At 53.6% G+C, this 17549-nt stretch overlaps 1 protein-coding gene across 11 annotated transcripts in view; it reads right to left on the reverse strand.

The window, feature by feature from the left end:
• Nucleotides 1-17549, reverse strand: part of KDM2B (lysine demethylase 2B) — a 124192-nt gene that overhangs the window by 76660 nt on the left and 29983 nt on the right. For 9 of the 11 annotated variants that reach the window (XM_057526185.1, XM_057526186.1, XM_057526177.1 and 6 more), the window contains exons 7-8: nucleotides 8939-9032; nucleotides 7745-7898 (exon numbers count right to left, since the gene is read on the reverse strand). In XM_057526185.1, coding sequence (XP_057382168.1) covers nucleotides 7745-7898; nucleotides 8939-9032 — 248 coding nt within the window. Of the gene's footprint in view, nucleotides 1-7744; nucleotides 7899-8938; nucleotides 9033-11727; nucleotides 11796-12406; nucleotides 12524-17549 lie in introns of those variants that run through there. The other 2 variants (XM_057526188.1, XM_057526187.1) reach the window with 2 other exon arrangements.

The following is a 17549-nucleotide window of genomic DNA, read 5'->3' on the forward strand; positions in this document are numbered from 1 at the left end:
TGCCGAGGGCTGAGCTCCTGGAGGGCCTAGAGGACCCAGACCCGCAGCCCCACCGACTGCTGCTGGCAGTGACCCCTGGCTAGCTCAAGTCGGTCCTGGGCAGCTGCAGACCAAGCCCCTTGTCCTGAAGACCTTGGTGATGAAGTGTTACAATGGACCTGGCTGCAGCAGCCAACAGAGAGGCAGGCCGTGTCCCTCTCCCCTGCAGCCCAGGGAGCTGAAAACCCCTCACTCAGGCTACTCATATGTCCTTAAGCCTCTTCCTCATCAGGAGGTGTCAAGGATTGCTCGGGGCCACAACTAAGGGTCGTGACATCCCGCCAGAACCTAGATGCCTCCTCTGCCCGAAGCCACCCCCGCCATCAAAATCCTCCACGGCCCATTTCCAGGTGGTCTCCTCAGCCACACGACACCTGCATCCCCATATCAGTTCTGCTTCTGCTCTGCCCTATAACTGCTGACAAGTCTCTCTCCTACCGACTGCAGCTTATTAACACCTTGGGGCACGGCTTTTTCATCTCCCTGAGCTCCTGGCCCAAAGGCTGGCACTGCAATCATGAGAAGGATAATTGAGGACTACCTTTGTGCCAGGCACTGGCCTGAGGGCTTTACAGGGCTCCTCTCATTTAATCCTCACAAGACCCCTACAAGGTACATGCGATATTCACCCCCAAATTACGGACGAGAAGACTGAGGCACAGAAAAGTGAAGTCACTTATAAGGATTGGATCCCAGGGAGTTGGCCTCCGCTTGGTCCATGAAGGCTAGAGACAAAGCAAGCCGCCTAATTCCTTCAATGATGGACTGAACGTGTGTCCAGTGCTCAACAGTCCTCCATGCGGCTCCTGGCTACCATACTGGACAGTGCAGAGCGAGGGGAGGGGTGGCATTATAACCCACTCCCATTTACAGATGCTGAAACCGAGGCTCCGAGAAGGAAGTCACTTGCTGAATGACGTCACAGCAGGTGAGTGACAGCGGCTCCATTTTTAACCGCCATGCTGCACTGCCGCTGCATCAGAGGCTTATTAGCACAGGCCTGGGAGTCCCGGGAGACAGGCCTGCAAACACGGAGGGGAGGCAAAAAGGGAACCAAGAAAGACAGAGGTGAAGACAAGGACAGACAGAGGCCAAGGGACTCACGGTGAAAGACAGAGGGTCAGCAGAGGGGAAAGGGGACAGACAGGGGCAACCTGAGATCCCAAGCCTTCTCCACAACCCTGAGCCTAATTCATTCGCTCGGAAGCAAAGTATAGAGGCCTCCCCGCCCACGCCGAGCGGGAGCAGTTCCAGCCTCTTTCCTCGGTGAGCCGAACACGCCAGCCCTGAGTCACGGGCAGCCACGGGTGGCCACGGCTGCCGGGAGCCGGGCTGCCACCTGGGAATAGAGCTCGGAGGCTGCGAGGCCACTGCTGGCATCTGTGTCAACACTCTGGGCGGCGGGCCCTCCCCTGCTGGGGACCATAGGTGGGACAGAGCTGGTGGTGCTCAGGGGAGGGCAGGGGAAACCCGCCAGCCAGGAGCACAGGAGCAAAGGCTTTATGTAACCCGCTTCTGCAGTTACCCGCCCACAGCTCTGCCCGCCGCTCTGCCCGCCAGGTGTGCCCTTGCCTGCCAGGTGTGCCCTTGCGGAGCTACCTGGGATCCTTCCCCACCACCTCCCTGCCCCCCGCCCCGCCCCGCGCAGCAGTGCGGCTGTGTCTCTGAAGTCCCGGTTTCCCGGTTTCCGGGACTTCCCTGGTGATCCGGTGGTTAAGACTCTGCGCCTCCACTGCAGGCGGCACAAGTTCTATCCCTGGTCCGGGAACCAAGATCCTGCAGGCCCCGCGGCGGGGCCAAAAAAAACCAAAAAAAGCAAGTCCCGGTTTCCACATCTGCTTCAGCCTCTCCGCCTCAGCTGTGTACCAGCTGATATCCTCAACTGTACATTTTTTTTTTGTTTCTACCAAGTGGAGGCACACTGTCTATTCCTATTGTTGTTACCACCACCAGCATTATTTAAGCAACATTTCCTAAGACTGGGACCTAGGACGGCCGGGTTCAAGCACATGCTCGTGGTGGGGTGAAGCCTGAATGGGACAAGGATTCCTGGGTCCCTTTCCTATGCTCCTCGCATGCCCACCTAATGCCTATGAAAGCCCACGTCCAGGGGCCCGGGTTGGAGACTGTCCCCAGTGCTGACTCACCATGTGGCCCGGGGCACCTGACTGTCCCCTCTCCCGGCCTCCACGTGCCCGTGTGAAATGAAGAAGACCACTGCTTCCCTTGTAAGAACTCAAACCGTGTAAGCAACTGCCGCTGATATTCGTGGTAGCCCCGTCCATCACGAGGGCTTTGGAAAGAACGGCACCCTCGTGAATCTGTATTCATCAGCCCCGGACTCTCCCTTCTGGAAACGCAAACTCACTTGACTTACACCTATTCCCCTGATGTGAGAGGTGCTGTTGCGAGGAGAGGGGCAGGGAATCTGTACTGACATTCCAGGGGTTCTAGAAGCTTCTCTCCACTCTCCTCTCCTCCCCAGGCCGGTGCCTCGCAGGTAGGTCAGGCAGCCTGGCCTGGATTAGAGTAGCTGCCCAGCCCCTGCCCCCAGCCCTCCTCACATCTGCTCCATTACTTAAACGCTTGCTTCTAGGACTTCCCTAGTGGTGCAGTGGTTAAGACCCGGCGCTTCCACCGCAGGTGGTACTGGTTCCTTTCCTGGTCGGGGAACTAAGATCCCACATGCCGTGCAGCACGGCCAAAAAATTTTTAAAATTAAAAAAAAAAAAAAGATTAAAAACAAATTTTTTTAAAATAAACATTTGCCTCCAGAAGAACCAGGGAGTGGAAATAATAGCGTTCAGAAGCCCCATCTGAACCCACCCTCCCAATACTCGTTCATTGCATCCCAGGAAGCACGAGAGAGCAATTGTGCCCAGACTGGTGACTGCACCGGGGAGGCTGGCATCTGCCTCCTGCTTCCAGGCCAGAGTCCCCAACAACATGAAGGCGATTAACAGAGGCTATCAGGCCAAGCGACAAGGGACAGATCCAGTCATGGAAGGAAAGCAGGCAACCCACAAAACCAACTGACAGGTATTCTCTGGGACGTGAAGGGCCGAGAAGGCCGCGGGGGCACATGGTGTCTGACCCACAGCCCAAACGCTCAGGGTTCGGAATGAAAAGGCCCCTGACCCACATTTGTGTGACTGCTGCAGGGATAAACCCAAAGGTCCCAGAACTCAGGGGTGCCTCACAGAGGCCCACGGCCTGCTTCCTTCAGGAGCACCCACGAACTCCCTGTGCTGGCCACTGGGGGCTGGGCACCGTGGCTGCCAGGACGAAGCCAGGAGGGCCTCTCCTCTCTGGGACCTCATAGCTGGTACCAGGGGCCCAAACTGCCAGGCCACGGGCTGCATCAGACCCAGGGGCGTGTATAGTTTGACCCACCTGTGTTATCAAAATGGGGAAATTTCAGGCTTCCCTGGTGGCGCAGTGGTTAAGAATCCGCCTGCCAATGCAGGGGACACGGGTTCGAGCCTTGGTCCGGGAAGATCCCACATGCCGCGGAGCAGCTAAGCCCATGCGCCACAACTACTGAGCCTGCGCACCTATAGCCCGTGCTCCGCAACAAGAGAAGCCACAGCAGTGAGAAGCCCGCCCACTGCAACTAAGAGTAGCCCCCGCTCGCTGCAACTAGAGAAAGCCTGCACACAGCAACAAAGACCCAATGCGGCCAAAAACAAAAACAAAAAATTAAATTAACTAAAAAAAAAACAATGGGGAAATTTCACAAGGCTATCTGAACTCCTTTCCTCTCCAGAAAAATGAGAAGATGGGCCCACCAGGCTGGAGCTGAGCAGCAATTCCCCAGTTTCCCAGAGCCCCTCCACCCCAGCCTGCTTCACTGCCAGCCTTTCTCTGCTCTGTACCCATTTTACAGATCATCTCAGGTCCAAGCCATGTTATACCATTAAATAGCTAGGAGTTACTGTTTCTCAGACTTGCCCAAGTCTAAGAAATACCTGGGGCTACTGTGAATTTTACTACAAGGCAAGGATGGGAAATACTTTCAGGCCAGCCCAAGCCACGGACCCCAGGGTCCTTCCCAAGCCCCGGTACTGGGCTCCACCTGCTGCTACCTGGCTGGACATACACTCACAATGGAGTGTACATCTCACGTCCTCCCCAGCACGTTCTGCACTGCCAAGTGGACCCTTAAGAAGGTTTATTAAATGAGCACATAATTCTCCCAAAGTCACACAGCCGAGAAGGGGGACCAGATCCCAAGCCTGCTGATTCCCAGGCTGACAGGAAACCAGGTGGGTTCTGAAACTAGACACACCTGGGTTCTCATCCTGCCCTGTCACTTATTAACTGTGTGACCTTGGACAAGTTTGTTCACCTCTCTGGGCCTCAGGAAACTTCACTTTTAAAAAGGGGGTGGGAGTGGGGGTAGGGGGATGTTTCCTTACATTCTTACGGAGAAGTGATGTACATAAAATGATTGTTGCTCAGTAATGCAAGTTATTACTATTAACTACAGTTCACCTGGGCAGGTGAAGCCAGAGGGGGAACTGGCCATAGGTCAGGTCAAGGGAAGGAAAAAGATGTCACCAGTTCCACTGCTGAGTTCCAACTCCAGCTTTCCTTACTCCTAATGATCAGGCTGAATCTTGGTGACTCCCGGGCCACTCCCAACTCTGACTCTGCCTCTGTGTGCCCTGGCGAGGCTACTGTATTCCCACCTCCTCCACCTTCGAGAGCTGGCCAGCTCAACGGGACAAATCCAAGCCCCTTTCTCCAGGTCATCTTACTCCTCAGTCACCTTCAACAGTCTTCCTCTTCCAGGCAGCTTTCCTGGACTAACCAGGAATGAGGCCTGAAGAACCACCACCTCTGAAGCATAGCTAGCAACCCAACCCCTTCACCCTCAGACAAAAGAAGAAAAAGATAAACCAAGTCTCACAAAGATACTGTGACATTTAAAATCTTCCTAACCCAATGGCATCCATGAGCTTTCACAGAGCTGATGGTGAGGCTTGAGGCCAGCGTGAGGTAGGGCACACCTAAGGTCACACTGTGGAGGTGAAAACCCAGGTCAGAGGTGGGAAATGCCAGAATTAGATTCTCCACTTTCCACACCCAAAAGCTCACGTGCAGTGGCGGGATTCCCCAAGGCTCTCCCCAAAGCCACATCCCAGCTACCAAAATCTCACATGTGCGTCTGGTTCAGAGGGTGTGAGGACCCAAGATGCTCAGCTAGTTCAGTGACTCCAAAACTCTGGTCCTTTAGTTTTCACTGGTTGACAACAAAATAAGAAAAATGAAGATGGTATAGATTCTCATAAACTCAAACCCATCAAATTTCAAGTAGTAACTGTCCTTTATTTTGGAATTATGTACTCCCACCTTTTTTAATGTCAGAATAGTCCCCCTTTCATGAAACATCAGCAAAAGTAGCTGACAGGTTGTTTTTTTAAATTAATGCCCATATTTAGCAAAACTACAAGATAATAACGTTGATATCAGTTCCCAACTTTTTTTTTTTAACTTCATGAAATCAATGTCTGGGAATCACATGTACACCCTGCCCTTGAGAAGGTGACAAATTCCAACTGTCCCGTTTTTGCTTCCCAAAACCCAGGAAAAAATTCCTAGTGTCTCACTCAAGACTGTTAGGGTCAAAAGTCTTTGCTGAGTTCTAAATAGACTCCTACCAGTGGCAGTTCAAATCACGTCCCCTCTTCCTACCTTCAACACACAGTCACACCCCTGCTGGGGCTTAGATGCTGCTTCTTGAGACCTTTGCCAACTTGCTTAAGGCACCAAAATTAACACCCTTCCCATCCCAGATCGGGGGAAAGCAATGGGCCACCTCCCAGTTCTGAAAAAGGCCCTGCGAGAGAAAAACGCCTGTCCTCCCAGGGAGGCTAAGGAGGCCTGCACTCAGGGGACAGAGTTGGGAGGGATCTTGAGGGTCCCAGAGTTCAGCCTCACCCTGCCCCCACTGTAGAGATGGGACAGTTGAGGCACAGAATGGGGAAGAGATCAGCCCAAAGTCACAAAGACAGCAGCAAGGCCAAGAGCACGCCAGCCTCCCTTTGAATCTACCAGGGCCAATCTTCCAACACCTACAGAGTGGCCTTGAACACGCTGCAGGATACCACCTCCTTCCAGGGTGTGCTCCATAAATGCTGCCCACCAACTGCAATTCCCTCCTGTCCCAAGCAGCAGTCCCTCCCCTCCCGGAGTCAAGCAGCTCCAAGGATGGACCTGAGGCCCTGAAAATAAAGTCACCCCCACTAAACCCTGCCACCTCCAAATCCCAAACTTCCCTAATAGTGAAATCTCTGCCCAACTTTCTAGAAGAGCCCGCGTGTGCAGGTCCCATCCCCATGGTGGGAACTGCCACCACAACCGCTCCCCCTTCAGTTGACACTGACTTGATGTCCAGACCCAAGGCCAACTCCAGTCCAACTCTCACAAACTTAAGTGTGACCAGCTTCTCCATCCAATGGATCTTAGTGGCCTCAAAGGAGGCCTTGGACCCTAAGATCCAAGCTTCCTCTCAGTGGCAATTTCCCTGCAGGCTCCTTGGCATATGGCCTCTACTTGTGTACCTCCAGTGACGGGGAGCTCAGTGCCTAGCAGAGCAACTCATTCCAATACCACTTGGCTATACCTCGTCTTCCAAGATATGATCCTTCAACTGGCTGATGGCCATTACCATACACCTTCACTTCCTGGGTAAAACAACCCAATTCCTCCTTCAAATTCATCTCACCTGATGTGGTATCCAGACTCTTCTCTCTCTCGAGGTTGACTTACCCACGAGGGTAAGTAATTACAACCCACGAGGAACACAATCTCCTACATGTGGCCCGACCCTCTCACTCTATACAGTGGGACTGTCACCTCCCTCATGCTGGGTAAAACACTTCCACTAAAATGTAGCCTAAGATTCCCAGGTCATCTGCCACATCCACTAGTGACTCAGCCTGTAACTGGCCAAAAGCCCTCAGCCCATCTCCCAGGAGCTGTAGGCAAATAGGTCTCGGTTCACTCAGTCCTCACTACCACCCTGGGAAGTCTTCCATTTTACAGATGAGAACATTGAGGCACTGAGATTAAGTCATTTCCAGGAAGTCACGCTTATAAGCTGCAGAGCAGGAATTTGAATTAGGGCGGGGTTTTCTGGCCCCAGGGCCCATGCTCTTAATTATTGCCCTCTTCTATAGTTGTAGTTAATTTTTTTTTTTTTTTGAAAGGGGAGAGTCCAAGTACAGAAATTGACCTTGATCCCAATTACATTTCATCTTGTTCTGCAGGAAGGAAGCTGCCACTCTGGGCGCATTCCCCTCTACCCTCTTCCCCTGGGCCAACGCTCCCTTCTCCCCTCCCCAGCCGTCAGGATAAAGTTGCCCCTCCCCTCCCCACGGGACCACCCTCAGAAATCTCAGCAGGACATCTTGGAAGAAGGCATTCAAACTTCCCCTGAGGGAGGGCCCTCAGGAGGCTTTCTCCCCAAGAGAGAATTCTAGCCCACAGGCAGGAAAAAACAGGTAAGATGTGAGAGGCTACTTTTCCCTGCAGCCTGAGGCCTGCTTCTCTCCTTCTCTCAGGGACTGCCAAGGGCAAGGAGGCCCAGAGAAACCCCATCACTTGGCCTAAACACCGGGCTGAGGCCACCGGGCCAACAGGAGGCTGCTAAGAGTCAGTGGCCGAGCAAGAGCCCAGAGCCAGCCTCGCGGGAACCTACCGGAAGGGATGAAAAACGTGTAGCCCTGTTTCAGCTCAATTCTTTGGCATCGCTCCACACGGTCTCCCAGGAAGATGTCGCTCTGTTTGCCTGACAGCACCCACTCCTCGTACAGTGCCAAATTGTGCAAGGTTGGAGGAATCAGCCAAAAGATCTTAGGAGGAAAAGGAAGCAATCAGTTAAAGATCCAGGCCAAAGTCTCTCATTTCTTCCAGGTTCTGCCACAACCCAGAAGACAGCCCCACCTGCCTGGGAGCAGGGAGGATGGGGGAGGACCCATCCCCGGGGACCCTTCCAGGATCAGGCCCAAAGGGTCTCTGGGGTGGCAGGGAAGGCTGTGCCGCCCTTCTGGGACACCCCTTGCCCGCCTTTAGAGAACCTCCGTTCCAGCTGAAACACCAGGGTGGGAAGACTTCCTGGACTGAGTGGAACATTCTTTCTACTGAGCCGTGGGCTTGTCAGGGAGGTGGGGGAAGGAGAAGAAGGGGAATTTCCTAAGTTGTAGGATAAAATGGCCCAATAAATAAAACCAGCTTGTGCTGGCTCTGGAGAAGGAGGAAAAACATCTGGAACCAAGAGGGATGACTTCCTACCCGGAATTTCTTCCAACACATTCGGTTAAGACAAATGCACACGCAGACCCAGAGGAGCAGGGCAGCACACACGTATTCTCAAGGAGCACCCACATCCGTGCAGGGACCCCTACGCCCCCACGTGGACATGCACACAGGAGCAGACACAGCAGGAGCACCCTGAACACATGCCTCACGTCCTTCCTCTGGGTGATGTCTGTCCCTAATGTAAACTGTTCTTGCAGGCAACTAGACTTTTAAGTTAAAAGGTCCCAGTGCTGGAGCTGAAATTATAGCTGGGGGAAATGAATGCTGGAGGTTCTTGGGAGCCAAATCTGGAGTTCTAATCTGGCCTAAGATGCGTAGGACACTGGACTGGGTAAGCAGGTGTGAAAGGCTGACCAGATGTGATACAAAAGAGTTGACCTTGACCTTTCCCTCCAGAAGAAGACAGAGGGTGAGGAGTTGACCTTGATCTTTCCCTCCAGAAGAAGACAGAGGGTGAGAAAGTCCTCACAGGGCGGGGTCTGGCTGGAGGCGGGGGCAGAAGCAGAAAGGTGAGTGAGCCCCTCCATGCACAAACAGCCAGGCATGCACAGAGATCTGAAGAGACTCAACTCACCTTCCCACCCCGGAAAACATGGTACCAAACGGAAGTGCCTCCAAAGTCGATGTGGAAGTCAGTGAAACAACCTTTCACGCTCATCAGACAGTACCTGCAGCACAGAAGTGGGGAAGCAGAAAAACAATTCAATGCCTGAATCACAGGAGGTGAGCAAACAGCTTCAGAGATGCTTGACCTGCTGCCCTTTTATAAATGCTGACACTGGGGAATTTTCTTTTTTTTTTTTAAGACCCAAATCTAATCGGAGTTCCCCATGGGGGAAGCCCCTGTGATCAGGTGGCGAATCTCAAGCATTGGCTACCTGCCCCCAAGGCTGGGAGAGGCATTTTTGTTTTCAGGTTCCCAAGAGAGAGCTGGCAACCCACAGGCCACTTGGTTCCTTCCTCGCAGACGGTTTTTACTCTTGCCCCACCCCTGCCTCCTACCCAAGCAAGAGGCTTCATTTCTGCTCCGTTCAGCTCCTATACCTGCAGTTCTCCCAAGCTGCCAGGCCCCTTTGCATCAGCTGGGCCCTCTGGAATTCAGCTGTAAACCACCTGTATAGCTTGCCAATTACTAGTCCCCATTCATCTCCTCATTCATTCAACAGTCATGTACTCAGAGCCAACCAGTGGTCCAGCCCAGAGCTAGGCATGGCACTTAGAGAAACGCATAAGACCCCTGCCATTAAGGATGAAACACTCTTAAGGGAGCACTACCCTGGGAAAGTTAAATGGCAAGACGAACTGCAAATGATTGCAAAGTAAGCAATGCAGCTGAAAGTGTATAATTCCACGTATGAAATGTCCAGAGTAGGCAGATCTACAGAGACAGAGAGCAGGTTAGTGGTGGCCAGAGGCTGGGGGTGTTGGGAGGAAATGGGGAGTGACTGCTAATGGGTACAGGGCTTCGTTGTGGGATGACAAAAATGTTCCAAAATTGATGGTGGTTGCACAGCTCTGTAAACGTACTAAAAACATTGAATTGTACACTTTAAGTGGATGAATGGTATGTGAACTGTCCCTCAATAAAGCTGCTAAAAAAAAAGTAAAGTGATAAAGACCCTGGGGGTGGGGTGGTGGAGTGGCAGAGAGGGAGGGAAGGAGACTGAGAGGGAGAGCCTGGCCCTGAGCGGCTTGGACAGAGGGAGGGCATTCGGGAGAAGAAACCTGCCAGCAGCCCCCCTTCTAAGCTCTAGCAACTGCCAGACAACCCACCCTTCCTTACAGGAACTCACCCGTCCCCTCCCTCCCCCCTCCACTTGCTGCCCTCCTAGGGGTGGGCAGAGCTTAGGAGGAGGGGGGACAGACAGGCTTCCAGGTCCGGGCCTGGCAGACGGCAGTGCCAGGGCCCCCTCCCTCTCACCCACCTCTTCCCCCAAGAGCCACAAGAGCAGGGCTGGGGCAGTCCCCCACAGCTCATGCTCCCACACCTTGGCACCTCCGGAGGCCCGCATACACATGCTTACCCCACTGACCTCTTTTCCCCGCTGCACTTTGCTTTTCCATGGTTTGGGAAGAGGAGAGGAATGGGGCGGGGACGGGCAGGGAGGAGCCAGCAGCCTGAGAGGAGATAACGGTGGGGGCCAGGGGGGACGTGGGCTGAGCTGGTTAGGAGGCTGGAGGGTTCCAGGCGCCCCCTCCCTCTGGTTGCCTTTTGCACCTCACATTCAGGTGGACCCGGGGCTCGGCAGTATGCAGGCGGCGTGCCCCGCGTCCCTCCTCCGGATAGGCTGGAAGGAGCCTTAACCATGTGTCTGCAGGAGGCTGACAAATCAGAAGGCCTTCCTGCACATCAGAGCCCCGCTGCCTAGCAACCCCATCGGAGGGGTGTAGTTGACAGCACAGGACGCAGCCCTGTCACGAAGACAGGCGCGGGCTGTGGTGCTGGCGCTGGGGTTGTTAAAGTCCCGGCTCCGGCTCCGGCTCCGGCTCCGGCTCCGGCTGCACACCCTGTTGCCTCCTCCCAGCCCACCCAAGCCAGGTCCCCACTCGGAAGGCCTGGGTGATTCCCTTCTCTCCAAGGAACTGGAGGGGTAGGGGGCCTGCTAAAGCCCCAGTCCACCCCACCCCCATGGACCACACCGGCCTCTTCTCTCCAAGCACCACTTCAAAATATTAGTCCTCATTTTCCTAAAACCACCTCTTCTCCTCGGTTTTCTTCTCTTTCTTTAATCTAACCTTGGTTTCCACCTCCTCCAGGCCTGAGCAGAATAGTCTGGGGAAAACAATTTAAGTGTTTGTGGGGTAGAGAAAGGTGAGGTGCTTCCTTCGGTCTGCAGCTGGATACCCACCCAGGGGCCCAAAGCAGAAAGGAGAGGAGCTTGGCTCTTGGGCTCCAGGACCCAAGTCGCCCTGGCCAAACAGGTCGTCCACCTCCAACCTGCCAATCTCCTGCCGCAACCCCAGCCTGCCCAGCACACGCGGAAACGGAATCCCTGCGAGCTGCGGCTGCTGCGTACGAGGGAAAGTTCTCCAAGTTGAGCCTGTGTCTGCTCTGCCCTCCCAGTCACCCTTCAGCACCCTCCGAGGCCCCTCGGAGCTTGGGGGCGCCACTTCCAGCCCCGCCTCTCCATGAAAGGCCCCTCCTCCCATGTCCCTCATTTCCTGGCTGCCAGGCCTGGGCCGCCCCTCCTGCAAGGCAAGTGCACGCTTTAGGGTGGCCAGGGTAGCTGGGACGGGGCGGCTTTTGTCCCGGGGTCCTGCAGCCGTCACCCCGCCTGCCTCCTCGCCTGCCCCGCACTCATTCCGCGTTTCCCCCCTCACTCCTGCTTCTCGCTCGCTCTGGCGTGACGCCTTTGCACTGACCTCTAACAGCTTCCTCTTCCAAAGCACACCGCAGTCACATGGGCACCCCGGCTCGGTGCCACGGCCGCTAAGCTCTCGCCGCTGCCGGCCAGCCGGCCTGGTTTCCGCCTCGGCCGCCCCCTGCCCGGAAAGCCGCGCCCCTCGACACCCCCACTCACGGCGCGGGCGGCTTCTGTGTAGGACACCCTCCAAGTTGGCGGCTGAAAATCCCGCGCCCCCGAGATAAGCCTTTGGGGGGTTCCCGCCTCCCAAGGCCGGGGCTGGCTGGGGAGGAGCGTGGTAGGAGGGGGCGCTGCACCTGCAGCACCAACTTTGGGGCGCTGCCTCGGGTCTGGGGAGGCGGGGCAGCCCCAACCCGCCCTTTTCCCTCCAACTTAGCGAAACTCCCCCGGCAGCCCAGGCGGTGTCCCCTCGGGCAAAGGTCTGGCGGGGGGACCTGGAAAGCTGGCACCGGGTGACGGGGCTGGAGGCGCCGAGCGCGCGTGCACACACGCTACACACTTACACGCAGCCCCGGGAGACACAAAGAGCGGCTCCATGACGCCGGCCGTGCAGCCCGCGGGAGGGAGGCGACCCACACCCCGCCCCGGCGCGCCCCGAAGGAGTGGGGGGCTCCAGGGCAGCCCCGGGCCCGCGGGGCGCAGCGCAGAAACGCCCGCCCGGCCCCGCCCGCGGTTACCCTCGACTGTGGCGCGGCTCCCGGGCGTCCCCTTTGGCGGCGGAGGCTCGACGCTCGTCCAGCCCCGGCGACCAGAGCCGAGCCCCCTCCACGGTGATGCCAGGCCCCGGTCGAGGACCGCGGAGCCCTCGCTCGCTTCGTTCCTTTCTCGGGGAGCCGGGCGCAGCCTGCGCTCATCCCCGCGCAGAAACTGAACACCCGCGAGGCACGGCGGCTGCCAGGGAGGCGGAGGGAGGCCGCGGCGGCGACAGGGAAGCGCGCCCGACCAGCGCCAGGGGACGCCGCCGCCGCCCACGGCCGCCCCCTCGCCCGGGCTGGGTGGGGGCACGAGGGTAGCTCTCCCCACCTCCGTTCTACTGGCAGGCGCTCGGGGACTCCCGCACGCCCGTTTTCAGGGAGTGTGGACGCCGTCCTGCTGCTGAAGGCGACGACCCAGCAAAACCACCTTCCTGAAACGCACCCCTCGGGGCAAAGCTATAGAAAGGACCAGTGCCAGGGGTTGGAGGGCTTGTCTGATTCCGGGTATGGCAGCCCAGAGATCAGGGATGCGGCTCTGGCCCTAAAACAGACTAGCTGTGACCTTGGACAACCACTTCCCCTCTCTCAGCAGTTTCCTTGCCCTGGGGGCAGGGAGGTGACCTGACGTTCATCTGCAATCTAAGATGCTCTTTTGCTGCGCCTGCCCCTACCTGCCCCCTTAGTAGCTGTGTAACCCCACATCATAGAACTATTGTGGGAATTCATTGAGATAAACACTTTGATTACTTAATCCAATCTTCACAACAGCCCTGTAAGGTCATTTGCAGGACTGTACCCATTTTACAGATGAGAAAGCAAGACAGGCTCAGAGGTGGTGACTCACCATGATCACTACCCTCGTAGTGGGGTGCTTACCCAAGCAGCCTGTCTCAGAGTTTCTCAGCCCTTCTCCCCAGGTCTCCCTGGTAAATCCCAAGATCTCAAGAAGCAGAGTCTGCAGGCTACAGCCAAACCTCAACCACTAACTGAAGAAGTCAGTCCAGCTCAAATCAGAAGTCACCCCTCCAGGGCACGCTCATCAGGACCACAGCCCTCTTCCCATCCCACCCTTCCCCCATAAACCACAAGGGGGGCCAGGAGATGGTGGTATGGTGTCTGCAGGGGCAGAAATCAAACTTCTCGATTCTTTAGCCAAATCCCATTCCCTGGGCTACCCAGAATTATTAATTAATAGGTTCCAATTATCAAGTGCTCATAATAATAGCTGCTTACATGCATGATATCATTTTACCCTTAAAACAACCTAATAATCCCCATTTTAGGGAACTGAACATTAAGCCATTTAAAGGTGGTCAACGTCCTGGCCCAGGGTGTTGCTTCCTTGTGTCATTTACTGGATGGCTCACCCATTAGTACCTCCCTGATGGCCTGCTGTGAGGTTAAACTGTAAACTCCCTGGAACTGGTTGAATTTTTTACCTTATGTATGCTTTGCCTATTTAAAAGAAAAGATAGTAATGACAAAGACTATCCCCGACCTTGGATTTGAGCACCAGTCATTGAATTAAATGAACTCAGAGAGGAGAAGGCCCTGACAACAGGATCAGGCTGTCCACATGGGAGACATATTACTTTTTTCTTTTTTTTTATTTTGTATTTTGGCTGCACCACCCAGCATGCAGGATGGTTCCCCGACCAGGGATTTGTTCCCCGGGCCTCCACAGTGAAAGCACCGAATCCTAACCACTAGATCACCAGGGAACTCACCCCATATTACTTTTTAAGTCACAAATGCCCAGATCCTTGTGAGTAGGGACCACACCAGATTCATCTGTGTAAGTGCAGCACCCAGCAACAGCCCTATAATTATTCTAATCAGCTATGTGACACTGGACCAAATCTTTCCCCCTTCTGGATCTCTGCATCCCATTTGTTAAAACTAGTCAGGGCCCTCTAACTGGTGGCCCTTACAGATCAAACCAGGCCCTAGATATGCTTGGTTTGGCCAGTACTCTTTTAAAAAAAAAAATTTTTTTTAAAGGCTGCCTCTCCAGTTATCCAGAAGCCACACCAGCCCCTACTGTCTTACACTCAGCTGCTACATCCATTACTGCATTGAACCACTAAGATTTCCAGCTTCCTTGTCTGTTAAATGGGGATAGTAACCTGCTTCCAGTATCATTGAGATCTGTGTGCTAAGTGTGTAACACAGCACCTGGGGCCATACATGGCACCACAGGAAAGGCTGGCTCTCTTCGTTCTTCTTTTCGAGGTAGAAGGGAAAAGCCAGGAATCCAGAGACCTGGGTCCGGGGCGTGGCCCACATGTGACATCAGCAGCCTCTCTCGGTCAGTTTCTCTATGTGATATATTACACAGGGACGATCATTTATGATGCCAGCAAACACGGTTGATGAGAGTGAGAAGGTAAATATCGGCTGTAGAGATGCCCTATGCAAATGTGAGGGAGGGTAGATTAAAAAGCAGAGGATGCCAGGATTCCAATGGCAGCTGCAGCCCCTGTGTGTCTACAGGAGGCCACGTAGACAAACATCTTCTCCCAACCACATTTCACATCCACTGCAGGCTCCATCTTCCCCACATCATGGGAGGGAGGCAGGGCAGGGATGACAGGATCACCACTTTGTAGAGGGAAAACTGAGTCTCTAAGAGGAGATAAAAGATTTGCCGTAGCTCAGGGAGAGACAGAGGCAGCCCCGAAACTTGGTCATCCCAGTGCCTGCCTCCATCCTGTTTCAGCTGCGTACCCCCAGAAAGTACGTGGGAAGAAAATGCAGTCAATTTTCAATTTTAGGGGGCCAAATGTAGGCTTTACACGGGATCCCCTTTTGGCTGGGCTTCTGAGCTCTTTCAGTCCACTGTATATCTCTAATACACCAGCAAACCTCATTTCTGCAAGCCCAGTGGGCTACAGGAGCAGATGAGAACAGAAAAGACTCACTAATTTCTTTCTGGAATGTGTTAAAATACCCAACGGTCCTAAGTGAAAAAGGTGTGCCCATGTCATAGACCCAGGAGATTGTAGAGGTTTTAAAACCTGTCCACAAAGTCTTTGAGAGCTCCCCACCCCTTCCAGAGGCAGAGCCAAATTCCCCTCCCTTGAGTGTGGGCTAGACTTCGTGACTTGCTTTTAACTACTATAATATGGCAGAAGTAAACAGTATGTGACTTCCAAAATTAGGTTTTAAAAGGCACTGTGGCTTCCTCCTTGCTCTCTCTCAAACCATTTCTGGCGGAGGGCAGGAAGCTGCCATGTCATGAGGACACTCAAGCAGCCCTATGGAGAGGCCTACATAGTGAAGAACTGAGGCCCAGCCCTAAGTTTTGGGTTTTGTTTTGTTTTGTCATGCCGGGCAGCTTGTGAGATCTTAGTTTCCCGACTGGGGATTGAACCTGGGCCCTCGGCAGTGAAAGCACAGTCTTAACCACTGGACAGCCAGGGAATTCCCCAGGTCTAAGTTTTGACACAAGCTTATGCAAGACTCTGAGCCAGAATCACCCAGCTAAGCCACACCCAGATTCCTGCCCTACAGAAGCTGTGAGCTGATGCTGCTAAGACATAAAGTTTTTTAAGTTGTGAGGTTTTAGGGTAATCTGCTATGCAGCAGTAAACAACCAATACAGGGGTACTTCCAAATCATTGTCACTGTTTGTACGATTATGGAATTTTCCAAGACAAATAATTCTGTACAGCCAAAACATTTCTGTGGGGCAGCAATTAGGGGCGGGGGGTAGGCCGTGGCAGAAATGCATGGCGCAGCTGATATGCAGCCTACCCTGCCATCATCTTTTCCCTTTATCCTGCTTCTTCATGACACTTATCACCTCCTAAGTTATATTATTCACTTGTTTGCTGGCCTGTCTCTTCTCCCAGCCAGAATACAAGCTCCATGAGAAGAGGGACTTTGTTTATTCACTGTATTCTACCAACTACTTAGAAGAGTGTCTTGCACAAAATACAAAGTAAATGCAGCAAGAGGTATAACTAATACACTAGTATACTCTTTTTCTTTTTCTTTTTTTTTTTTTTTTGGCCACGCCATGAGGCTTGTGGGATCTCAGTTCCCCAACCAGGGATCGAACCTGGGCCACAGCAGTGAAAGCACCAAGCCCTAACCACTGGACCGCCCAGGAATTCCCACACCAGTATACTCTTCAGAAATCTTTGTCTCCCACAAAGTTGCAACTACCCCTTCGACAACTGTCTCCACCCCTTGTCTTAAACACCTGAACCAAAACCCATTAAAATTCCTAACCCCCTCACCATGATCAAACGACATAAATCCTGGAACCAGGGAGAAGTCAGTCATGGGTTTGTAACCCTCCTCTCGTCCCCCCTGCAAACCCTCGGTTCAGGTGGCCCTTCAGCTGTCTCTACTCTCCAGGCACCTCCAGCATGGAGGCTCTGTGATTTCTAGAAAGTGTCGTTTTAATTAAATTCCAAAGAACCATTCTACGATCCCAGAGGACTTCATCATCATGGGATTTTTACCTTGCTTATTAACTGAAATCAGCATTCTTTTCAGCCGAACAAGTGGACTACTTCCAAGGTGACAATTTCCTTCCTAACAAGGTTCAAATCCTATAACAAGCTCCCACGGCCACTGACAGGGTTTGTAAATCTATTTGCCACATAGTCCAACCAATATGTCCAAGACACGCGGTTCTAGAAAATTGTGTGTGAGCCTTTTTCTGGTAATTAGATAGAATTCTCAATGTATTAACAGAGCTTACTATTTAAAGGAATCTTTCAATAAAGTGTAGAACATACTGAACATCTCAGAGAGGCAAAGTAGATATTAATTGAAATCTGTCACCCAAGGCTGTCTATTTTACCTTCCTAAATACAAGTCCTGTTTGTCCTCTGCTCTCCTCTAACCCTCATCTAGATGATACAGTGGCTCCTCTTACCAGTCTGCCCCCACCTCCTTCAATCCACGCGGCAGCTGCAGAATTTGCAGAATACAAATCTGAACACACACCTCTCTGCTTAAAATCTCAGAGGTTTCCGACTGCTCTTGGGAGAAATACAGACCCCTCACTATGACACTGTCAGGCCCTGTCAGCCTGACCCACCCCGCATCCTGCACCATTGACCTTCCCTTGATCTGCTCCAGCCCCACTGGCCTTTCTTTGGCAAGTCCT

Source organism: Balaenoptera acutorostrata, chromosome 13 (assembly GCF_949987535.1).
Source record: "Balaenoptera acutorostrata chromosome 13, mBalAcu1.1, whole genome shotgun sequence".
Taxonomy (NCBI): Eukaryota; Metazoa; Chordata; class Mammalia; order Artiodactyla; family Balaenopteridae; genus Balaenoptera; species Balaenoptera acutorostrata.